Source organism: Triturus cristatus, chromosome 4_1, assembly GCF_964204655.1.
Source record: "Triturus cristatus chromosome 4_1, aTriCri1.1, whole genome shotgun sequence".
Taxonomy (NCBI): domain Eukaryota; kingdom Metazoa; phylum Chordata; class Amphibia; order Caudata; family Salamandridae; genus Triturus; species Triturus cristatus.
Window position 1 is genome coordinate 100,052,449 of NC_140585.1, and position 26,607 is coordinate 100,079,055.

General features: G+C 44.7%; 1 protein-coding gene across 1 annotated transcript in view; it reads right to left on the reverse strand.

Moving 5' to 3' along the window:
- Positions 1 to 250: 250 nt before the first annotated feature.
- The window catches only part of LOC146839646 (acyl-coenzyme A amino acid N-acyltransferase 1-like), a 103,084-nt gene continuing 76,727 nt past the window's right edge, over positions 251 to 26,607 (reverse strand). Inside the window, exon 4 of the mRNA XM_085651732.1 lies at positions 251 to 1,516. Within this exon, the coding sequence (XP_085507858.1) occupies positions 920 to 1,516 (597 nt within the window). The 3' untranslated portion in view covers positions 251 to 919. The remainder of the gene's footprint in view (positions 1,517 to 26,607) is intronic.

Consider the following 26,607-nt stretch of genomic DNA (forward strand, 5'->3'; position numbering starts at 1 on the left):
GGTACGTTTTTTTTTTAGGGTTTAGGGGTTGATATGGGTTTCACTTAGCTCAGTGGTTCCCAAACTTTTGACTTCTGGGGACCCCCACTTAATCATTACTGGAACCCGGGGACCCCAACTGAATCATTATTTGAATCCAGGGACCCCCCATGAGTCATTGCTGGAAGTCAGGGACCCGGCCTAAGCAATGTTCATGATTTGAACCGCAAAACCATACACAAAAATACAAAAAAAGCATTCATCAAACTAATACACAAATAACACATTTTATTTAATTTGAAAACATATAATTGAAGTAGAAATCAAAATGTATTTTTAATAGAATGGTTGGATATTTTCTAAATTCAATTGAGGCTGCTCATCATCCATACTATATTCACTTTGATGCACTTGCACTGCTCCCGCAAATCAATCCGAGGATACTAATAACATTTTTAGCCTCCAGTTTCAAATTCCTTCACATTTACAGTATGTTTTAAAATGTTCAATTATACATTTAGCCTCTTTATATATCTATGCTTTATTGATCTGTTATTATTATTCGATTTTCAAAGTAGTCATGGACCCCCTGAGGAAGCTTTGGGGACCCCCAGGGGTCCCCGGACCCCAGTTTGGGAACCACTGACTTAGCTGATATATACTTACCATTTCGAGGTAAAGACAATATAGTCGTATGTCATACAACTATATATATGTAGATCATATTTGTTTATTACTTTCCAATATAAAGTTAGGCGAACAAGCCAAGCATGGAATAATTGTAAATCTGGGAAAAAATAACTGTATTTACATCTGTTGTCACATTAAAACGACTATTTTGAAACGGCTCAGGTTAGAAGTATATTTGCACCATAATTTCTCACAACTAGTTCAAGGAAAATGTTGTTTTACATTTTTAAATTTGAGCATAAGACCATTATCAAAGCTTGCTGACCACTTGGCCTTTTAGGTGGCTTCTGAGAAAATGTTGAATTTCCCTCCAGGAATGTTCCTGTGCTTTGCAGTGGGCTGTCAACTCCCCTCCCCACAGAACCGGCAGTGGGAAAATGGGGGCAATTGCAATGCGGCATAGAGGCGAGCCCGGGGGCTCTATTAGGTGGCCAGCGCCTGGGTAGAAGAGGAGGCGACCGTTCGTCTTCCCGTTCCTCTTGAGCCGCGCCAGCGCCTCATCCGCATACAGTTTGCTGTTGTAGTTCCTATCATCACCACCCACGATAAACAGTAGGGAACCGGAGGCTCTTTCCACAGGGAGGATACAGTCCTGATGTTCCGGTGCATGGGGATCCACTAACACATCATATATTTCCATTGCTCCATAACTGGTGGTGCGGACACGCTCTGGAATATATGGCGACCCATTGATACAGAGGTCCCCGTAGCGTAGTGTCATGCCATTAATGCTGTTGGTACCGTTAATGCAGACCGTAGCCGCCACCTGCTTTAGGAATGTCGCCATGGCCAAGGCAATCTCTGCTCCTTTGCAAACAGACACCACTCCAACAGTGGGACCCAAGACCTAAAAAACAAACATACTTGTGATCAAGAAATTGACTGCAACATAGTGTAATGTTACTTTTAATAATTTTGTTTCTCAGAAACTTAAGAATGTATTACAAAATCCTTTACAGACAATGGCATTACACCTTCTACGAAAAGCTGACCAGTACAGACAGAGAGTGATCTGAAATCTTACCTTTAGGAATGGGGGGGCTCACTTGTGTACCATACAATATAAACACTGTATGATTCGTCTCCAGACAGTTCGCAGCTTTTTATAGGATGCCAGCTCAGTACCTTCCACAACAGTGCAGACTTCTTGCACAATTCTTATTGTTTTGTTGAAGTATTATTTAGAGTGAACTTGATCCAAAGGTATTGGAGCGCTTTAAATGAGCACCAGTTACGTTACACAATGACGCAGTTCCAAATTCTGCAGCTCTGGCCATTACGCCACATCCTCTTCCCACTGCACATCAAGTTCAGACTGGTTGAGAAGATCTAATTTAGAGTTTGATATAGATTGCTAATCGTCAGAGCCACTATAAAGCATTCACAGCAAATTTACATTGTTTTCAGTAATGAAGACTGACTTTATGGTGACTACAGAGACATTGTTTTATCATTCACTTTCCTTTTGTTGACTTTGCAAAACTTGATTTTGATTCCATTTATATATGCACTGATCTTGCACTTCATGGGCGAAGATTGGCTAACGTAACAAGAAGGGAGGAACGAGTTTTTTTTAGACGGTATTGGAAATAGGAGTATTGGTGGATGTAAGACGCGGTTTTTTTTGCAAGGTTGCTCGCCACCAAACGTTTCTGGGAAATTAATTTAGCTGCCAACCTGGGAGGTAATGCACTTAGCACTCTGGTCTACTCTAGTCATAATGAGAATGTGCAGACTTCCAAAGGCAAGCCCTGACCATGGCCAGAGCCCCTCGCCATCTATGGAAATTTCGAGGATGAAACCAATTCATAGAACGTTTTGTTTTAGATTGGCTTCTCCATACTTATTTTTCAAGGTGTAAATTAAAGAGTTGCAAGTCAATTTCAGAACCATTTTTGTTAAAGGTATTTATTTCAATTCTTTACATCAGGGGATAGTATTTCAGATTATATCTTTCACATTGTCAAGCAATTACTATGGATGCTTTTAATTCGCTGATTCCTAATCACCCCTAAACATCATCCATCTCTGCCCCCTAAAAATGCCCCCACACATAAACTACCCCATCTCCGAACCCTAAACTCTTAAAGTTCTTTCTACTCCTGCGCTCTATCTCTTAACCTAAAGCACCCTCAATGCCGCTAAACTCCAGCCATTCCTGAACCCTAAAAATCCTGCTCCACTCCTAAACTCCACTCATCCATGAACCCTACAAAAACCCTCACCACCCCTAAAAAGTGTTCCTGAGTGCTCTGCTCGTTGCTGCTCAGCCAGTGTGTGAGGTCATTTAGAATGTTGAGAGTGCTCATGCGTGGATGAGTACACAGTTGGAGTGAATGCGTGGGCTCAGCAGCAGGGCTGCTGCTCCCTGGGGGGCTTACTTAACAGCTTACTTACCATCCTATCAGCTACATGGAACTGACTGTACCTGAGTATTAATAAACTTCTTCTTATAGGTACTCAAATATAGGCCCAGGTAATCGCCTAACCTTTCACCTATATATTCTCCCCTACTATTACATTGCATAACGATTCTTAGTAGTGACCTTTTACCTAGTTACAGTAATGTTCAGAGATGACATGGGGTTTTCTCTGAAAAGATGAAGCCTCATTCATTATGCCTGAGGATTCTTGGAATCACAGCAGGCCGACCATGATACCTATGTACAAGGGTCATTCCTTCCGTCATCCTAGCCTGACATGACCCAGCAAGGTATGTCCCCAGGGGGTACCACTTTGGGTATATATATATCATCTCTTGCTGAGATAGTGAGAGGAGAAAAGGACTTTCATGCCGACACACTGTCGCGAGACGCTGAGGCTCCTGCCTGCAGACACTCCAGCTCGCAGTGGTCTGACATCCCTCGTGGGATGTCCATCTTGAGACCAAGACGGGGTCCCACAGTCTCTCACTTCAGGTAACGGGGTTGACTTTATCCTAGAGGGATTCTTGGCTTTACAGCCACATACATGCTAGGTACACTTAGGTACATCTAGTTAGGGTTGCATCGTAGGAGTACACATTTTATTACTGTCATGCATTTTACATGCCTGTATTCATTGTTTTAGCACTATGGAAGGAATGTATCATCCTTTTACTCTGTTGGTGCTTATAATCATTTATATCTGTTACTGTCAAGTGGTTGTTTCAGCACACCTATTTTACACTAGAATGACGTTCGTTCAATAAATGCTTTTTGAAAAACGTCCCCACCATTTATTCTGTGTATCTCTCTGAGACAAAGTGAGCACGAGTGACTGAGCAAAAAGTATCGCACTGTTTCCACGATACTGAGAGATCAGGGTTCTAATGTTCGATGGTTGCCAAGAACTATTCCCTCCTTGGTAAGAGGGTTTCCAGAGGCACAGTGAGCTAGCTGGTATACAGGCAAACATACCAGGTATGGGTGTCTAGAATCAGTCTGGCGCAAATCTTACAGTCTATGTTGTCTAAACACGCAGATCCTATATAGGTTAATAGGAACTACACGATTTGGGAAAAAGGGGGTGGTGATGGACAGAGTTTCTGAATGATGCAGAATACTCTTACCAAGTCAAGAGATCATGGTTTTAATCCATCACCGTTTTTTAGCTCACTGCACCATCCCAGCTCAGAACCTGGCTACATGCAAATTAGTCTGTACCTGTCCCAGTGCATGATGGGAACAGGGCAAACCAAACTACCAAGCCAATTCTTATACTGGGAAGGAAACAAGCTTCCGGGGACCGGTTTCTGGCATCACAGCCTTCGTCGGCCCGGCTTGCCTGAATCCTGATGGTGCAATGAGCAAGGGACTCACGTCTGAGCATACCCTCCCACGCTGAGTGTGGATAAAATCGATTTGGGAAAAAGGGGGTGGTGATGGACAGAGTTTCTGAATGATGCAGAATACTCTTACCAAGTCAAGAGATCATGGTTTTAATCCATCACCGTTTTTTAGCTCACTGCACCATCCCAGCTCAGAACCTGGCTACATGCAAATTAGTCTGTACCTGTCCCAGTGCATGATGGGAACAGGGCAAACCAAACTACCAAGCCAATTCTTATACTGGGAAGGAAACAAGCTTCCAGGGACCGGTTTCTGGCATCACAGCCTTCGTCGGCCCGGCTTGCCTGAATCCTGATGGTGCAATGAGCAAGGGACTCACGTCTGAGCATACCCTCCCACGCTGAGTGTGGATAAAATCGATTTGGGAAAAAGGGGGTGGTGATGGACAGAGCTTCTGAATGATGCAGAATACTCTTACCAAGTCAAGAGATCATGGTTTTAATCCATCACCGTTTTTTAGCTCACTGCACCATCCCAGCTCAGAACCTGGCTACATGCAAATTAGCCTGTACCTGTCCCAGTGCATGATGGGAACAGGGCAAACCAAACTACCAAGCCAATTCTTATACTGGGAAGGAAACAAGCTTCCGGGGACCGGTTTCTGGCATCACAGCCTTCGTCGGCCCGGCTTGCCTGAATCCTGATGGTGCAATGAGCAAGGGACTCACATCTGAGCATACCCTCCCACGCTGAGTGTGGATAAAATCAATTTGGGAAAAAGGGGGTGGTGATGGACAGAGTTTCTGAATGATGCAGAATACTCTTACCAAGTCAAGAGATCATGGTTTTAATCCATCACCGTTTTTTAGCTCACTGCACCATCCCAGCTCAGAACCTGGCTACATGCAAATTAGTCTGTACCTGTCCCAGTGCATGATGGGAACAGGGCAAACCAAACTACCAAGCCAATTCTTATACTGGGAAGGAAACAAGCTTCCGGGGACCGGTTTCTGGCATCACAGCCTTCGTTGGCCCGGCTTGCCTGAATCCTGATGGTGCAATGAGCAAGGGACTCACGTCTGAGCATACCCTCCCACGCTGAGTGTGGATAAAATCGATTTGGGAAAAAGGGGGTGGTGATGGACAGAGTTTCTGAATGATGCAGAATACTCTTACCAAGTCAAGAGATCATGGTTTTAATCCATCACCGTTTTTTAGCTCACTGCACCATCCCAGCTCAGAACCTGGCTACATGCAAATTAGTCTGTACCTGTCCCAGTGCATGATGGGAACAGGGCAAACCAAACTACCAAGCCAATTCTTACACTGGGAAGGAAACAAGCTTCCGGGGACCGGTTTCTGGCATCACAGCCTTCGTCGGCCCGGCTTGCCTGAATCCTGATGGTGCAATGAGCAAGGGACTCACGTCTGAGCATACCCTCCCACGCTGAGTGTGGATAAAATCGATTTGGGAAAAAGGCGGTGGTGATGGACAGAGTTTCTGAATGATGCAGAATACTCTTACCAAGTCAAGAGATCATGGTTTTAATCCATCACCGTTTTTTAGCTCACTGCACCATCCCAGCTCAGAACCTGGCGACATGCAAATTAGTCTGTACCTGTCCCAGTGCATGATGGGAACAGGGCAAACCAAACTACCAAGCCAATTCTTATACTGGGAAGGAAACAAGCTTCCGGGGACCGGTTTCTGGCATCACAGCCTTTGTCGGCCCGGCTTGCCTGAATCCTGATGGTGCAATGAGCAAGGGACTCACGTCTGAGCATACCCTCCCACGCTGAGTGTGGATAAAATCGATTTGGGAAAAAGGGGGCTGGGCTGTTCCCATTGGGCACAGGGTCAAGACTGATTTGCATATGGCTGGGTTCAAACTGGAATGGCATGGTGAGCAAAAAAACGATGGATTTAGGCCCAGATCTCTGTACTGGGGTGAATGTATGATATTGTTCTGCATTCTGTCCATCAATTGTTGTTTTTGTAATAGGAACTACACGACACCTGTACTACTGAATTCACCTCTTTTATAACAGTGGAGACGGTCAAGGTAAGAAACTATGCTTGAGGAACAAGGTATAGAATTATTGAGGTCTACAGTGCAACTACAGAAGAAACTAAGAGAAATTTAGAGTGAGGAAAACGAACCCTGAAAGAAACAGAACGTCCTGATGCCCGGCCACTGTCCTCATTGTCGGACAGCCCATAGCCTGGGCATGTGCCTGGTATTTATGTGGTCGGTTGCCAGTCATGTGGATTGGTAGTGTAGCAGTGCAACATTCAAGGGGAGTCAGCTTGCAGTGTACTGTGGGGATAACCGGCAGTGTTTATGTTAAAGGATCCAGCAACAGGATTTGAGCTGGCAGTCCCGATTGTCGCCGACTGCAGTAAGCGATGTAAGCTGAGGCTGCGAGCTAAGCATGTGAACTGGCGGCAGGAGTGGCGGTGGAACAGTTTAAAGCGGCGCATGAACTTATTTTGAGCAAGTTTCGTGCAGAGAGTTATTTGCGCTAAGACTACAATATCAACATATTCTATGCGAGCCCCGGATATGAGAGACTTCAAGGAGATTTAGCAGAAACGGGTCGGATGACGTAACCTTTACCGGTACACGAGGCTGCTGAACAATTTGGCTACTATGGTTTGCTCAAAGCGCTGTCAAATAAGGAGGGAGTGAACATGCGCCTTTCAAAACGTACAGAGCAGTATTTGTGTTCAAATTCTCTGTGCATGTTAGGGTGACCAACAGTCTGTAAATTTCACGGACAGTCCGTAATTTCGGCCGTCTGTCCGTTGTCCGTGAAGGATTCTTTAACGGACGCCATTTGTCCGTAATTTTAACCGGGCACCGGTCGCACCACCCTAAAACCGGCACAGCTTCCACCCACCTACCTGCTTGACTCCGATACTATTGAGGTCGGGTCCAATAGACTCTGATGCAGTACCAAAGCTCAGATCCCCAGCAGCATTGGAGAGGCACAGCGGGAATCGGATGGCAACCCTCACACCTTCAGCCAATGATGAGACGTTAAGAGGTACTTGAAGGATGGATGAGTGAAAAGGTGGATGATGAGTGAGTGAGTGGGTGGGTGGATGGATGAGTGAAATGTTGGATGGATTGATGAATTGATAAGTGCGAGGGTGAATGGATGGACGGATGAGTGAAAGGGTGGATGTAAGGATGGATGATTGAGTGAAATGGAGGGTAGATGGGCAAAAGGATGTATAGATGAGTGAAGGAGTAAAAGGATAGATGGATGAGAAAGGATGGATGAGTGATAGGGTCAATGGATGGATTCATGAGTGGATGAGTAGATGGATGGGTGGGTGGGTGGGTGGATGGAAGGAAGGATGGCTAAGTGAAAGGGTCGATAGAGAGAGAAAGGGAGGATGGATGGATGACTGAAAGGGTGGATGGGTGGAAGGATGAGTGACTGGGTGGATGAATGAGTAAGTGAAAGGATGGCTGGATGGGTGAAAGGGTAAATGGCTGGATGGATGAGTGAATGGATGGATGGGTAGAAGAGTGGATGGATGAGTGTACCGTTGGATAGGGTGAAAGGGTGGATGGATGGATAATAGATTGATGAGTGAAAGAATGGATGTAGGGATGGATGAGTGAAATGATAGATGGAAGGATACATGATGGATAAGTTTGCAAATGGTTGAATATGTTTGGATGTGGCTGGGCTTACTTATATACTATTGTGCGACCTCCTCTGATGTGTCTGTAAAACTTACCATTGTCCTGAATTTTGACCTCCTGTCCTGAATTTGTGTCCTGAATTTTGACCCTTTGTCCTGAATTTTTAAACTCACCGTCCTGAATTTGCACCAATTCCAGTTGGTCACCCTAGTGCACGTTGACCAGTAATGCGTTGCCAATGGAGGCATGGGTACAGGTGAGTACCTAATTTGCCTAGTGAAATGCCCCCCACGAGCAACATTCCTGAATATACTCGAAATTACTGATTGCACTTTTGTGTGACTGGAAACTGCGTGATGACATAGTGGATTTCCGCAGCATTGTTGGAGGTCACACAGCGGTTCCCGGCGTCTTTTGAAAGGCGCACAGCTCTCTATTTTACATGCCGTTGCCCTGGAGTTCGTGCTCTGTGATGTTGGTTCGATCAGCTTCTCCATTGGTGGAAACATCCTACGGCTCATTGGACCACGCAACGAGCATTGTCATTGGCTGCCCACGAAGAATCAATAAGCTCTTCAAATTTCCTCCATATTGTTGGTTGTTTTGTGATTAAAATATGTTTGCGTAGCACCACAGAGTATTTTTTATCAACTAAAAAGCATCAGCATCGGGTGCAGTGTGAGAAAATTGAGACATAGGTTTATAAATCTACGTGGAATGTGATTGAGCGGAGACACCCTGTGCATTGGCTGCATGGTGCAGTGAGAGACTGCATTGTGTGCACTAAGCTGTATGAGGACCAAAACCGAGGTGTCTAATGCCTCTGCGTGATGCAACATTCGCCCACGTAGAGTGCTCCAGCACATGCTTGGCAAGGCTGCGCAATATAGGGCTAGATATAGATACATAATCAACTAAAGAACGCAACACAGGGCGGGGCGTTTTGAGAGGAAAATTACTAGGTAGCATGTCAGCAAGTGCCCAGTAATAGAGTTGTGACTTGCCACGTGGATTGCAAGTGCCCCCTTTCATGAACGCCACCAGACTGATACGGTACTTTGGAAGGGGGAGTTGTGTTGCACACTTAAAGGTGCTTTGCGGACTAACAAGACCATAAGCGCCTCCCCAGGCAGAAGCAGTGGCGGTTTCATTCCACTGGTTACATGTGGAGGGGGAGAAATGCTGAGGAATGTTGCAATAACTGGGGCTACTGGTACGATTGGGGAGCCCACGATCCCGAAAAGATGAGCGCTACATGTGGGCAAACAGTTCCGGTGGACAGCAATATGCATACTGACATCTGTCAGGAACCAGGACTAGTTCATTCGGGGAATGCACGTTTGTTAATAAAGTGTTCCCATGGGTGCGACATGTGCAGTAATAAGGGATGATTGGCCTATTTCTGACATGCCCATGACGATTATTCATTGACTCAAACTAGATCATATACAGCTTGTTTTAACGGGGCGGGGCGAGTTGCCTACCAGCCGATATCCCGCACCGGCAGTTGAGGATGGCTCATGGAGCAAGGTGTCAGATCACTTCCACCTGAATGCACAGGAGCAGAATGACGCTAGTTCCCAACTCCCCTATTTAATTTTCAGTAATGTGGCTGAAGAAACCCAAAGGGGAAAAGGGGTAGGGGACAAAGAAGGAGACAGCTATGCCTTTCTACTGGCTGCTCTCAGCAGAAGTTTTTTTTTCTTCCAAGTTGTGTTGATGAACTGCAATGGAGAAAACCTATAATATCACTTTTAATTCTTAGAAAACATTACCTTTTCTTAATATAATTACAGTTTCTAATTCTCTACAAGCACTTACCTAATTTGACTGTAGCTAATGCCACTCTTCTATGTCTTGTTAGTGATAAGCAGTATGCTTCTTATAGAAACATTTCTTCAAATAATGGTTCTTTCTTGATTTTCAGGAAACCTCACGGTGAATGTACAGCGATGGTTCTATCAGCAATAATTACACTGACAGGTAAGTATTATTATTAACCTGCACCTTCACCCATAACAGTTGTGTGTGTGTGTAATTACTATCTCACTTGAACCTCAAGGCCAATCGTAAATAATCCTGACAGGAAAGTCTGAGGCTAAATATACTGGGAGTCAATAGCAAATGCAACAGAAACTCAAACCAGTTCCCTAATTTCACCTCAGTAAGGAACGGACTGAATGATGCTGGAATTGGAGTTCGACACAGGTTAATATTATGCCACCACCGATTTCCCTCAGACGCGTTTCCAGGAGTACGCAAACGTGAAGGGAAAACTCCAGCAACTAATGCGCATTAAGAAGACACTAATCAAAGACGCAAAGCGTCTCGAAGTATGCGCACGCCCAGGAGCCCCGATATCTATAATCTCTCTCAGACACGTTTCCAGAGAATGCGAACATGAAGGGAATTCCAGCTACTAACGCGCACTAAAGAGACACTGCTTACTTGGTTATGCGCTCAACAAAAGTAAGTCACAATACAAATGCTCAATTCAGAACACTTCTCTGAGGATCCTAAGAGTTTTCTGACGTGTCGCAAAACTAACAAAATGACGTACTGAATTCAACGAACGCTACCCTGACTAACTGAGCGTGCCGAATATACAAAAATGCCAATACTTCCAAGTTCTTCAGGCGAAGTGCAAAGATTCCAATTCCTCAGCTGCTAAAGTTCTAACGCTGACATCCTTCACCTAGAAACACTAGAGTGTTGAACTATGTTTTCCTTGCCCTCCTGGCAGCCATCTTAGGGTTTCTCCACTTACTGAATCTAAGTCTGACTACACCATTTCTAACCTGGCGAAAAAGCCGGATGGGTGATTACATTGACTGACAACCTACAATTAGTGACTTATGGCTGGGTTCTGACACAAGGGATGTTTTACCTGCTCGCATAGGCAGGTAATTTCTTCGCTGGCTTAGCCTTGCATGCTACCCTGCATTTGGTTCAACTGACTAGGGTGATGCTATGGAATTCTTGCAGGCATGCACCGTGAGATGGGTTTTTCAATACTATGCCACACCATAAACTTAACCGGGTCGAGTTATCAGGCCAAGAAGTGGCTGGATGACTCTCGGGTGCTGAAGATGGTCAGAGTATTGGCATGCCGTTATAGATGTTTGTGCAAGCTTGCACGTTTTGTGGTTCTGCTCGCCGAGGGCAACATCTTTAATAAAACGACTAGACAAACGTGTTCCTTAATGTAGATAACAAAAGGAACATCACTGTGGCCAGGTGGGCCCAGCACGAAAGGCTTAAAGAGTTCTCACAGTCTGTCCAAGTCAAAGGTTTAAGCACCAGAAGTAAGGGCACTTTTCATTGATCACCTGACTGCTGCCCATTCACCCTAATTCCACGCAGAAGGCTTGGGATACAATTTCACCTGTCTGTTGAGCTGCAACTGGCTGTCCTTTTGGGGGACTTCATAACAGGGTGGATCGCGTTGGATTAGAATACAAAAGTCCCAATGGGCATAGTAGAGGCACATGGGTCCTCCAATTTCTACTTTCCCAGACCCCGGTAAAGGCGCCATATGGCTGCATGCTTTAAATCTGGAGGTTTCGTAGGCTAATGCCACAAGTTTATGCTTCAATGGGCTAGAATCAGAGATCAGAAGGGCCATTCTCTGCAGCATATGTCCCACAATACCGGTTAAAATAAGCCTGACTTTGCAAAGGCAGGTAGTAGTCACCCCTCCCACCTCAAGATCACACAGACTCTGAATAGTGGAATAAAGTTTACTTTCAACAAATGTAATGCATTTAATCACACTTCAGACAGCTGATAGAGAGTTTCAGAGGCTGAGGGGTTGTACCTGCATGCAATATGCTCCTAGTTCAGGAGTAAGAGGAAGCAGATTTTGGGGCAGGTTAGCATACCTCAAAAGGTATTGGTGGATTTCATGTGTGTATCTCTGGTCTTATGGCGGTGGGGAGACACATCCAGTTGGCACAAAGTGTTCTTTGGCCGCCCCACCTATGGGACATTTGGGGGTATGTGCATTGTAAATTGTGTGCTTATTATGGTTCTCTAGACCAAAGCGGTTGTATCTTTTCAAGGGGAAGAGATATAAGGCCTGAATAAACAAATGGTGTGGCAAGTTTGTTAACTACGGGTACATCACAGTGTGTGAACCGCGTGTTTAGGAAAACCTAGATGGAGCATGGGGCAATTTCAGGTGTTAGTAGGTCAGCAGCACTCTACCAGTCCGAACTACAGCACTGGTATCAATTTGACTCATTTTCAGTCATAAGAGATTGAGTTTCATAACTTCAACACATGGGTCAACAACCGCAGGATGCATTGCAGATGCCCAAGCCTGGTTACGTTTAGAAGCCACATAGCTCAATCCTTCAAAGTAGGAACTTCTGATAGCTCCGATATGTGTTTTGAAATGTAGTGCTAGGTGGAAGTGAGCTGAAGTTTACCTTCTTTTCTGGTCCGGGCAAAAGAGGCTGCAGATTTGAGGGTAAAAGTGAAGCCAAACCTGTTTGCTAGTGTGTCAATTCTGTTAAATCCTAGGGGATGCTAGGAGGTGTGAAACTGGTGCTTAGGGAACCCTGACAGAGCATGGGCAGCTGTTGGGAATAGGTCAACAGCAAGCCACCAATTCACCCCCATCAGTGGTATTATACTTGACTACGAGGATGAACAACATATTAGGACAATATTCAAACACTATGGTATGATTCTTACAGAGGATATTTTAACCACATGCATGCCAAGGTGTCCTTATGTCAAAAGACGAGACAAACAACTCAGGTAGGGGTCTAGTGGCTGCAGACTATTGCACCCCGGTAGGGGACCGTGTTTGACCCCAGGGTCACAGGCCTGCCCGGTAGGTCCACCCAGCCAATGTAAGTACCACCAAGCTGGGTAACGGACACCTGTCATCAAGAGCCAAGATACCTTTTGGGTGATGGGCGCTAAAATACACGTTAGGGCTGGCATGGCCAGGGTCAACCTCAATTCTTGCTGGCATGCCACCTAGCTCATCTGATTGGCTACCCTCCCCCTGCTAGGTAATGACAGGGAACACACACCGCTAGTAGCATCTGCCAGAGTTGGTGCTGATATAGCAATGCAAGCGCTGGACGCTAGGTAGAACACTTTACTGTGTAATTGTCCTCTTATTAGTTTTGTACGTAAACTTATCTCATCCAAAGTCTCCACGAGTCGCGGGGACAGCACTGTCAGGAAGGTCTCATGGTACTCAAAGTATCTGCAGGAAGTCTATAATAGCCTACAGGCCATCGATGTGTGGTTAGATACCTCTCCAAGACCTTCCCTCTCCAGAGAGTGGTGCTTGCCATGAGTGCCATGGAGAGGTGGATTAAAGAGCAGTCAGGGTTCCCGCTGGTTCTTTAGTCAAAAGACCATTGCACATGAGAATGGAAGGTGATCACAAGGGGCTGAGGATGGGTGACGGCAACGCTAGACTGCCAGCTTGCTTAGAAAATGTTTTGTATCACCAAGTAGATGGGTACTGGGAGGCAAACCATTGAATAGGCAGGTGAGCATACCCCAATGGGGTATCTGTGGTTTAAGGTATGTGTATCTCTGGCCTTATGGCTGTGGAGAGCCATTCTGATTTGTCACCTGCCTGTGTCTTGTGTTCTTTGGTCGGTTTGTTTGATCTTTTCAAGGTGAAGAGATATGTTAGGTACATAATTGCTTACAACGTGGCTCATTAGGGTGGGTGCATACCGGGAGATTTCCCCAATAATGTCGCAACTGCTCATTGCTAGCAGTTAGGCAGCCTTGGAAGTCTGGGCGTAACACCATAGATGCAACTGAACAGGCAAAATTCCAGTAAAAAAGGAGGGATACATGGCAAGTACACAAGGACACCCTTGCTTAATGTCACTTATTTCTAAGTTCATCGGATAGTTGAACCTTTACACATCATAATAGGATAGTTACCAATGTGGAAACAGGCGATTGGGTTTGTCTTGTCAGGACACTGACACTTCATACGACTGGAGCCCCTCATAAAGGATAAATGATGGAAACACGGACTGGGGTATGTTTGGCTCAAAAACCATCGTCACCTAGCAGCAGTGCGTCAACTTGTTGCCAGTTGTCTTTCAGTGACAGGCATGTTCATTATGGGGACTGGATTAGGTAGCAAGGTTACTTGCAGTGAGGCAGAGTGGTCCCAGCTGACCCACTAAAAGAAGGGGGCGATGGCTAAACAAGGAAATGAGAATCTTAGATTCCAATATTATCATTGTTTAAAAATACGCAAGACTCTCTGGCTATGGGGGTATGAATGTCTAGCTTGAATTACAAGGTGACTAGAAGGTAAGCCGTACTCTGCTTTGATTTTGTGGAGGCCAATCTATTCCGGGGATAATAAAGTGAACTAGGTTTATAGCTGGATTAAACACCAAGGGTCACAGCTGATTGGCAGTGTCCATTTGCGATCGGGCTTTAGTTAACAAGCCTGGTGGGCGGCTTAAGTTGGCACTCCAAAAAGGGTGCTGTGACTGCAATAGTGTGCACAATATGAGCAATCCCTCAAACCAGGTCTTGACACCATCAAGGTGTGCACCATGGTTCAGCAACCCAAAAGGTCTGTGCGAATGTCTCGTCAAATTCAGCAAAGTATGTTCACCCCTAAACCGAGGCCATGTTACAGGTTGCTTCAGTTAAGCAAAAATTCCCCGCCCTGAAAGCAACAGTAGATAGGCTGGTTGTGGAAGCTGTCATCTAGCAAGTGTGCTGCTGTCCCAAAAGTTGGGGAAACAAGGTTTTAAGGCACAAAAAAGTGCTAGAAGGTTTGTTAACTACAGGTTGCAGGAGGTTAGAGCCTGCATTGGCTTCAAGGGTATTAAAGATGTGGTTAGGAGTAGAGCTCCCTTCAGGGAGGCCATCACTTTCCTTGCAAAGGAAATATAGCCAGGGACAAGCCCACCAAAGGGGAGGAGGGCATGGTGCTATCAAGATCAAGTTAAAATAAAAATGGTTGGTTAATTGGGCGTGGCCTCAGCGTGGAGCACCACATGGTAGTGATGGGGACAGGGTACGCCTGTCAAAAGTAGATAAGGAAATGGTATACCTAGAAGGGCTAATGACAGGTTGCAGGGTGTTTAGTAGAATGCCAAGGTGGGGATATGACGGTGGCCACATCCTGGGCATTGGCGGAGGTACAGGGCAATCCGGGGTTGGAAAGGTATGGAAGGGTACCTCTACAGGAGCACTATAGGGGTGCCTGTACCAAACCCCAGGAGTCTTTACGGCAGGATCCTGGAGAAAGAATAGTCGGCGCCCCGCTAATCCTTCAGACGGTTGGATGCCTGAGCAACCGGGGGCTGGCCATGCAACGCTCCGCCATAAAAAGGGCGTGAGCAAAGTGGTGGACCAGTGGTTCACGGTATTCAAGGGGGGATCCCCTCACAACTTGTAGCACTGATTGGATTGGCCACGGTGCAATTTGGTTCTTCAGACGAGCAGGGCAGCATAGGTCAATGACCATGTTGCATACTTTTGTATGGAATACACCTGCAGCAATCTTGTCCCAACAAATAATTGTGTTGTGTATTTATTCATTCCATTGTGCATGCTAACTTTGCAAAGGGTGGGGAGTGTTGCCTATATAGGCACTAATTGTCACAGCGTATGTGAAAGGCTGGAATGGTATCACATTCCCAAGCGGACTGCGAGCAGTGGAGCGAACTAGTGGCAATGTGCATCCAACCTGCATAGTGCTCATTTGTGGAGCAAGTACCTGCTGTGAGTGTTATGTGGAGACACTTGAAGGGAAAATTTATAAGACAACGACTGCAGCTGGTGGATTAATGTTTAATGCTGTATTTGAATGAAAAATGCTATGCCTATGCTGACAAGTTTAAACTCGTTGTTTCAGGCGTGGGTGTTATGAGGGGAGCCCTGTCAAGTGGAATCTCTGTGTGGAGGGATGTATGACGTTACAACGCATACTTTTACAACGCATGCACTTACAACGCAATTTTTACATCGCAACATCCACTACAACGCATTCCATTACATCGCATGACACTACAACGCATTTTAAAAAACTACCTTTACAACGCATTCCATTACATCGCATACTACCTTTACAACGCATACCATTACAACGCATACTGTTACATTGCATTTAAGGTAAGTATTGGATAGTATAGGGGTAAAAATTACGATTCTAACTCCAGGGGGTGCAACAGTAGGGTAAGTGTTGGATAGTGTAGGGGTTAAAAATTACTATTCTAACTCCAATGGTATGCATTGTAATGGTATGCGTTGTAATGCCTGCGTTGTAGTGACATGAGATGTAGTGCCATGCGTTGTAATGGTATGCGTTGTAATGGTATGCGTTGTAGTGTCATGCGTTGTAAAGGATGTTCCGTTGTAATGCCTGCGTTGTAAGTGTAGTGCGATGTAATAGTTGCGTTGTAAAGGTTGTTTCTTGTGTGGAGATTACCTAGCAGTGGGTAAGTGTGTAAGGGTTGAAAGATGCACTGTGTGTAGATTCCCTGTAAGTGGGGGAATGTGTAAGGATTGAAAGATACCCTGTGTATAAATGCCCTGTGTGTGTGGCAATGTGAATGGATACCTTGTTCTAAGATGCCCTGTGAGTGTGGCTATGTTTAAGGGTTGAGAGACACCCAATGCAAGGATGCCATTTGAGTGTGGTGGTGTGGGTTGAGAGACACCTAGTGTGAAGATTCCCTTTTCTTGTGTGACAACATAAGGCTTTCCCCATTTGCTCTTTACTGTATGGGTGCTCTGGCCCCACTACAGTCCTCCTTTTCTCTTATTATACTGTTGTAACTAGGTAATGTGTGCTCTCTATGTTGCTATCGTCATTCCATGCTACGTGTATTAGGTGTGGTAGAATGCGGAGGGTGGAATGGTTAGTGAATTTGAGCTGGACAACGGTCAGGGTGGACGCAGCCGTTGGTCTCTCCTGTCATGTGTGCTGATGCGAATGTCTTGAACAGGAATAAACTTCTTGAAAGGAAATTTATATGTGTCAGTGGTTATTGACACAAGAATATTGGTGACGATTGCTCAAGACATACAACGGACCCCTTCCTTTGGCCAACGCCAAGTTAGACTGTTTATGGTTGAGGCGGCGTAATTGTGTGAATTTGGGAACCCGCATTGGCAACAAGAAATTTGATGTAATGCTGTTATCCATGTTATTCAGGTGAAGTAGTCAATAACTTTCTTGCAAAATTGTGTCAATTTTGCCTGTTGTATAAAAAAAGAATTATTTTGAGATATACGTTTTTGTAATAACTCTAGTTTGGTGAAAGAATTAACGGCATAATGGCAGCTATGAACCTACCAGCACCAGAGCCATTCATGATGAGAAGATGAAGTAAACCGGGTGTAGTGGGAATAATGGAAGGACTATTTTATCAACTACATAAATACTTTTGAAGCACGGGAAAGGAAAAGAGCATCCTTCTTCACTGTTTAGGTCCAGGAGGTTTGAAAGTCTACAACTATATGGGGAAAAAAGTGCACTCAGGGGACAAAGGGGATGTGTTCTTTCATGCCTTAGCAGATTTGGACATGTATTTTGCACCTACTGTATGCAATGCTATTGACCGTTACAATTTCTATCATAAAAAGCAAGGTGGAAGTGAAAAAAATCTAAGATTACGTAGCTGCGTTAAAAAAACTAGCCATTAAATGCAAGTTTGAAAGGATAGAGGATGAATTAGTGGAGGACCAAGTAATTATGCATTGTAATAATCCGAATTTGCAAGGTCGTCTGTGGGTGCACGGAGAGTCAAGTTTGCAGGAAGTTACTTCCATTATAAGCAAATCTGAGCTTAGGTCTAGATGTGCAAAGGCTGTACAGGGAATAGAGAGGGAGTAGAGGAAACTGTAAAATATATTAAGAAAAAGATTAGCAAAAGAGAGTTCCCTGATAAAGACTAAACAGAGGAAAAGTATATTAGTAAACACAAGTACAAAATGAACGACTCTAAAGGTAAATGCTACAGTAGTTCAGGGCACTTAGCACATGATAGGCAATGTCCTGCCTTGGGGCAAAAGTGTGCGAAATGCTGCACCATGCGGCAGGAAATCAAAATCTGTAAAATGTGTAGTTGAGGATGGTAGAGAAGATGATATGTCTGATTCGGATGTTGACATGCCACATGTCTTGTGTATATAGAATGAAGATATGGGTGTAGAAGCATCCAACAGAAAGAAACCTGTGAGTGACTTGCTGGTGGGGGGTGTTCAAGTATCCCTTGTTGCTGACTCAGATTCTGCGTTCACCATAATCAACGAAGAGACTTGGTCCCAATTATTTTGCGGGAAAATAGGTAACAGTCTTGAAAAAGCAGACATACGCCCACAGTGCTTTACCAGAGAGACTGTTAATCTCATTTTGAATTTAAGGGTAGAAAGGCAGAGTGTAAGATGTAAGTAGCCATGTCAGGACCTTGTGCCTTAGGCTGGTGGAATCGAGGAGATTTGGGCCTAATACTGGACCCCAAAAGATTTGTACACCGGATTATTCTTAAGGAAAATGCCAAACCTTGCATTCATAAGTTGAGGAATATCCCTGTGAGTGTGAAGGAAGAAGTAGAGTGCAGAGTGATTGAACAGGTTGAGTCCTCTGATTGGATGGCTTCATTGGTCGTTGCTCCTTAGATGAATGATCGTATTCGACTATGTTGACTTAAATGAACTAAACAATAATATTTTTGTTGACATGTTCCCTTTGCCCCAAATAGAAGAATTGTTGGTGGTAACCAAAGGTATGCAATGGTTTCCCACCATAAATCTCACCTCTGCCTACCACCAGGTACCCCTGCATCATAGTAGCAAACATCTAACAGGGTTCATAACCCCTAATGGCTGCTTTCAATTCAGGAGGGTCCCATTTGGATTTGCATTTGTAGCTGAAGTGTTCCAGCGTCTGATGCACCAATTATTTAGAAACAAGAACCATGTCATTTTCTTCCAAGAACACATTCTTATCATGGGAAAAGATATGAAGGAACAGGACACAATTAGAACCTTAGAAAGCTTTGGTTTGACTGCAGAAGAATCTAAATGTAAGTTCGCAAAGAATAATGTTACTTACCTGGGGACATGAAATCAGTTCAAAAGGCATTAGTCCCTAGTGATCGTTGGTAGATGAAATCAAGAAAGCACCAGTACTGAAAAAAAGGATGAAGTACGTTCTTTTTTGAAGCTTAACAGAGTTGTACTCCAAGCTAGTGAGGAATTTTTGGGAAAAGATGTAGGATATTTGGCAATTGTTAAAAAAAGGTAATACCTTTAATTGGTCAGAGACGTGTCGGTCCAGTTTTGAAAGTATCAAAAAGGACATTTGTTCAGCTCCAGCCCTCCAAGGGTTTGACCCTTTGTGTAAAACTGTTGTCACTACAGACACTAGTGGTAAGGTTCTAGGGGCAGTCTTATCTCAACCATAATATGATGGAAGTGAAAGAGTGGTGGCATTTGCATCAAGGGCTGTCACACCTACCGAGAGGTACTCCGTTAGCGAAAGGGAAACTTTAGCATGTCTCTGGGGACTCAAACGCTACCGTTTATTTGGAGCACCAAAGTAAGAGTGAGGAGTGACCATAAGCCGCTTACTGAAGTGCTCATGTCTCAGGGTCTAAGTAATGTCTCTCCAAGAATTAGCAGGTTATCCATGAAATTATTGGACTGTGTGCATGAGGGAGAGAATGTTCCGGTTACATGCAACAGAATCGCTGATTTTTTAAATCACTTACCTCTTCCCTACATTGGTGAGGATAGTAACGATTGGGACGTTTTTTGTGTAGCCTTGGTTGCAAAGGAGGAATTACGAAGCATTTGTCAAGAAGAATGGGTGTCCTCAGTTCTACAGGATAAGTGTTTATGTATCGTCAAAGAATTTGTTATAAATGGGAGGCCAGAAAAACAGTGTGTACAAAAGGACTGTATTCCTTTTTGGGAGGTGAGAGTAGAATTGTCCGTGGAACAGGATTTTTTGCTGAGAGGAGGTAAACTAGTTCCTCCCATATCTCCGAGGGAAAAAGTGACTAAATTGTGCCAAGAAAGACATTAATACATTGTGACAACCAAAAGTCTAGTCAAGCAATCTTAGTGGTGGCCTGTTGTAGATAAAGAGATTGAAAAAGTAGTAAGGGATTTTGTGAGCTGCACTAATCCAGCTAAATCCATATTAACATTCAATCCACCTTTACACCCCATTGTAGTGCCAGATATGCCATGGGAAAGGGTAGTCGTAGACATATTTGGTCCTGTGCAGAATTGTGATGGTGTGAAGTTGATACTGATGTGGGTAGACCATTTTTCAAAATGGCCTGAATTTCTAGTAGTGGCCAGGGCATGTTCTGAAACTGTTGTAGAATGTCTAAAGGAGGTATTTTGTCATGAGTGCTTGCCCAAAATGATTGCGTCAGGTAATGGAATCCATTTTGAGTCAAATACATTTTCAAAATGTGTGAAACAATCAGGAGTAACACACAACACTACATCCTTATATCACCCTGAGGGTAATGTTGAACGTTGTAACAGGGTTATTAAGGGAAATATTGAATTATCTATAGTAATGGTATGGATTGGGAGGATAAAGTGAGAAAGACTGTGGGAGCATTTAGAATGGCAAAGTGTGCGGCAACGGGGTACAGCCCATTCGAGTTGATATGGGGGTGGTCACCTCGCACCAAGGACAACATGGGGTAGATGGAGAGCACCAGGAAGGTTGAGTGGTCTCCCAAAACAATAAGGCGATACATGGAACAGAGACAGAGGAAAGACAGACAAACTTATGATTCCACTCATGGTGTAAAAAAGTGGACTTAAAGGTGGGAGGTGTGGTAAAAGTGAAAAAAGAATGTTTGTTTTGCAAAGGAGAAAGTACATTCTCAGGACCTCAAAATATTGTGCAACTCAGCCTTGCTGAGTTATGGTAAAGTTTGGCATACTAAAAGGTCGGCGTTGTACAGGGGATGTCAGTGTTTAGATGATATGATTGGATGGACAATGATGATATTGAACTCCCTGTATCTGATAAAGAGTTCATGGAGCGTCAGAGAAGGAGGGTAAGCAGTCCATTGTCATCTGGAAGAGCTAATTGGAGATGATCTTGAACATCGCCAAATTGTTTCAAGATTTGGCAGAGTATGTGGGAAATCTAATGCCTTGAGGATTTTATATGCGACTCTCTCTAATTAAAGTGGCCTGACCCTAAGATGGCGGCCGTCTGAGGTGTAGGGGAAAACGTTGTGTCTGCTACTGTGATAACAACTGGCGATTTAGATAACTACCATTTTGAAAGCTGTATGTGCAAGTTTTAAGGAAGTTTTCCCACGAATCAGACCTCATCAACACTACGATCTTTATCAGATACTAAAGCCGCGCCTAACCCTAAGATGGCGGCTGGTTGGCCCGTGAAGAGGCGGTGAGTGCAATGCAGATCCGGGTGGCAGGATACTCCTGGGAGGAGACCAGCGCAGTTGAAAGCAGATGGCCCCATAGGCAATCAACCCTGCTGACACACATGAAAGCCTAAATAAAGTCAGTGACCCCAGTGCCTGACCCTGACATGCAGCTTGTGGAGGACGCCACGAGATAGAACAACAGCCTGAGTTAAAGAAAGAAACCAATCATAGTGAGCACACCAAAGAGACGCCAGTGGGGGAGGGGTGGGAGACGTATTTTGAAACCAGGATCTGCAGGCTGGGAGTGTCTTGGGACTAGTGGAAACTGCATCAGAAGGCTTGCTCCTATAACATATACATTATAGAGGATACATATAAGTCCTATGGAAGTAAAATTAGGTCAAAATGGCCGCCTCTGGGGACATCTGACGGACAAATTTTCTAATAATGGCCACCATGAGTGGGCGCTTTCCAAAGCACTCCTTCTCCCCTTGTTGAGGAGGGTTCCAGCATTTATACCCTGAAGTCTCAGAGACCCCTCTGAGAGAGTCCACAGCGACTAGGGAGTTTCCCACAGTGGAAGCCTGGGTTTTTACCCCATTACCGCTGGGAGCACATCACCGTACACCGTGACTGGCGCGCTCTATGGATCTTTTTGGACTATGCCCCATATTGTAAATTGTTGTATTGATTAGTGACTCCATGATTGGATTATTTGATTTACTTGTCAGACCCTAGTACAGTGCACCATGTGTGCCCGGGGCCTATAAATCAAATGCTGCTGGTGGGCTTGCAGCACTGGTTGTGCCACCCACAGAAACAAGTACTTACTTGCACCCACTGGGGTGAACCACTCAAGAACTCCATCAGAGATCATCAGTTCAACAAGTACTTACTTGCACCCACTGGGGTGAACCACTCAAGAACTTCATGTACCAGCTTCCCTTGGGGCGACCCAGAGGAGGGGCTAGCGGAGTGCGGTCCATTGCGATTCCACTCACAGAAGCAGCCTGTAAAGTGTGTCTCAGGCCTGCCATTGCAGAGCCTGTGTGCAGTCTAGTACTGGCATGTTGAATTGGTGAGTGCACCCACTTGCCATTCCCCAAACCTTCCCTTTTTTTCATATCAGACACCCCTAAGGTAGGCCCCAGGGCAGGGTGCATTGTAAGTTTAAGGTAGGACATGCCCTGGTGTGTGTGCATGTCCTAATAGTGAATTACAGCCATTTTCGTTTTTCACTATTGCAAGGCTACCAGTCCCCATAGGCCAGAATAGGCAGTTTGATGATAACACCTTATAATCCTAACTGACCCAGTGAACTAGGTAGAAATTCGAGTTTTGTATGACTGAACTCAGAATGATAAAATACATCTTTTATTGAAGCTGGTTTAACATTCTGTGTTTGAAAATACCACTTTTAGAAAGTAGGTATTTTCTTGCCTAACTATCCAAGCCTGCCTCTGCTAGGTTGTGTATTCCATGTCTGGTTTGTGAGTGACAGGGGCTGGGGGATTGCAGGAGACAGGTGAGTCAGCACAGGGCTGAATAGACCTAACTGCATGTAGAGTGGTGGGAGGAGTTGCACCTGGGACTGGATAGGGCTGTGCCTGCCCTCCACAATGCTGGCTCCACCTCCTGTGGTGTGTCTGATAGCAGTGGCCCACACTGTCAAAGGAAAGAAGGAGTCTTGTAAACAAAGTGCTCCAAGACTGACCAGAACTGGTTTGGAATAGGCAAAGACCTCTCTGCCTTCAGAGAACAAAGAGAATATGAGTATAAATACTGAGGCCCAGACCCCAAGACTTTAGATCACTTCTGAAACAACAAGACGACCCTTTGCCAAGGAGAAGCACCAAAGGAAGCTGTAGGAGTTGGACTGCCCCCCTGCCAGTGTGCTGTGTTGCTGGGTTGGCCTACAGTGGTGTTTTCAGTGCCAAGGAGGGGAGAAGGAACTTTTAAAGAACTTTCATCATCTTGCAGAATATTACTCCAAGGGCTTGATTTGAGCTTGCCTCCTGACCGAAGTCTCAGGGATACCAGACTTCACCCCTTCTGTTTGCCTGCATCTGGAACTTGCTGTTCTAGCTGCTACAGTAGGAATTTTGCAACACCGACGCCGGCGGGCGACGCCGTCTTCTGCATCGAAGCCGCAAGCGCTGCTCCGACTTGCAACGAGGACCCGACGCCAGCCAACGACATCGTAAGCCTGTCATAGCCGTGAGCGCTGCTCCGACTTGCGATGCCGGCCGACACCTGCTGCTGTGCCGCATCCACTCCGAAGCCGACATCATCGCGGAGCTGATCGTCGACATGGGTGGTCAAGAGTCCATCGACATCGTGACATCATACGGAACCGTGGTTTCGGCGTCATGGCGACGTTACCTCCTCTCCGTTCAGGAACCGACGCCTCCCCTGCCTACGCAAGCATCCAGGGCCCGACGCATCATCACCCTTGAAGCAAGGAACCGACGCCGCAGCGCTAACGACGCTGCAGCTACCCGACGCCGTGAGCTGTCTTTGGTTTCGCTTTTCCCAGGTACTGGTCTTGGAGGGTCTGTTTTGACTCTGGGCCCGACGCCGCGTACCTCGCAGTCGACGACGTACTTGGGGATTTCTTTGACCTCGACGTCGTGATAACTCCAGTTGGGGTTATCTGTTGCTAAAGACTGCTTTTAAGTGAATAACCTATTTTTGAAATATTTCTACCACCGTGAAGAATTTTTATTGAGTACAGTATTGTGGATTTTTGTCGTTTATGGTCTTGTGATAAGTCTATATAAAGAATACTTATTTTTATAAAACCTGTTTGGTGTCCATCTGCAGTGTTTTCACTGTATTACTGTATGTGTTCACACATGCTTTACACAATGCCTCTGAGATAAGCCTGTCTGCTCGAGCCAAGCTACCAAGGAGGTGAGCAGGGGTTATCCAGTAGTGTAATCCCCTTTCCCTGACTTAGAAGCAAGGGTCCCTATTTGGTCAAAGGTACCTACCTCTGCCAACTAGAGATGCCCAATTCTAACACACCTTTATATGTGCAGCCCTATTATGCTAGATCTCACCGTGGTGAGTGTGTGGTTTTCACTGCCTGAAACCTATAAAATGTGCCATTTTTTGCCGACCCCCCTGACTTTTGGCGCAAAGGCTGACTGCATATCAGTCTGTCTATACTCGGATTTTAAAGCAAGAAAGTCTGAGGAGTCGCTATGACATCCAGCATACTGCTTCATAGCCCACTCGTAAGCTGTTTCTATGCAAGTCGCTCAAATGATTTATACTTACACTGTCCTTGACCTGTAATGCAGATTTTATGCTAGATCTTTTGCTGAACTATACTTTGATTTTAGTTATTTTTTTGCTTTGGGGGCAACCTTATGTTGATCCTCTCACATTTTCAATTATTTTATTGAATATTAATGCTGATTTGAATTTGACTAACTACTTTTTACCTTCTGTATGCTTCTTTAATTTGAGTAAACATTTATAGTTTTGACTTTTTATTTTGCCCTGTAAAAGATTCTTTTATTTGCAAAAGGGCCATCCTTTTGTGTGACTCACATATATAAATAATGATAATACTCAAATTTGTATGGCGCAGCTAATTAACCATGAGAGTCTTAAGGCGCTGTTCCAGGCATCGGGAGATTACGTGATTTGCACAGAATCACAGGATGTTGAGCCGACGTCCAAGACTCAAACCGTGTTCCCCAGCTCCTAAGTCAGCAGCTAAGGCAACACCTTCCACCAGCCCATGGTCTAGAGGTCAGCAATTCAAAACACTTAAGGAATATTTCTCTACCTCCCTTCCCCTTTTTCCTTGTACAGTTATTTGCGGGGCGGACAGCATTTTCACCACATTTCTTTGAGGCAAAGTTCTGGAATTTGCTGCGTCCATAATCTTCCCACCTCCTTGCATACTCAGTTACTTATGACCACCATTCAAGGTATTAGTTTTCTAGGCCCTAAGCCTTGCCCATACACTCTATAATGATTAACTGCATTAATGTTGGCCACACAGTTAGGCCTTAATTGTATGCAACTTTGCTGGTGTCCTCAGAAAAGCCTTGCACATACATCATATAGCAACTGCACCTGAATGGATTTTTAGTGTCCTCGTCTCCTCCACTCTCAAGACTCACTGTACATAGAATCCATGTGACGTGGCAATGCGGGGGCTAGAAAGCAAGGTCTGCTCAAGCTCCCAGACCTGTGTTTCTTAAACTGTGGGAGGTCACAAGCAGATTTTTGGTGGGTCATGAAAGTTCAAGCAATAGAAAAAGATGCCTTTAAACTCTGTATTAAACTTGTCACATTTGCTGCTACTTCAAAGACAGAGGTCTAATGTCAGGATATGTCTTCTGACAAATTGCTGCTTATTTGTTTCTTTAACATGGGGATTGGGGTTTACAAACTCCTCACACTTTGCAGTTAGAGAAAAAAAGTAAAGTGAATTGTGTGGTAATCATGCTGGAGTACACGAAGGGTGAACGGAAAGTAAGATGTGATTTCTTGTAACTAACAAGAAGATGTAAATACCTCTAAATGAACTGTACACATTCAGCAGTTAGGAAAGCAAAAATGAAGCACATTTTTTGTAATTTTAAATTGTGATGGAAGCAAAGATTTTAAAGGGATAAAAACAAATCAAGACACTTTACTTGGTGATGCACAGACGATAAATATTCAATTGTAACTCGATTTCCGCTCATTATCATTTGGGTGCAATATACTTTTACCTGTAAACCTGTATGACTGCGCACATTTTGTGGCCATTTCAATGGGAAGTGTGCTGCCTGTAAATGACAGTGCACTACCACACTATGCCTTAGTTAAATTTAAAAGTTGCCTGCTTCATAGCCATTAAAGATGCGTGGGTTGAGAAAGTGTGTAGTTATAAAAAGTGATTTGTGGTACTTAAAAGTTTGGGAAGCACTGTTCTAGATGGCTGCCCACTGGGCATACTTCCAAAAGCAGTGTGGAGTAAAATCTATGGAACCTTGGGCAATGTGAATCTTACTCATTTTACTATAGAACTGGTTTGCATTGTGTTTATCTCCTGTCACCCTCTGTAGTCAGCGGGCTGCCTTCACAGCTGCTCTGCTTCCCAAAGGAGTCTTGTTG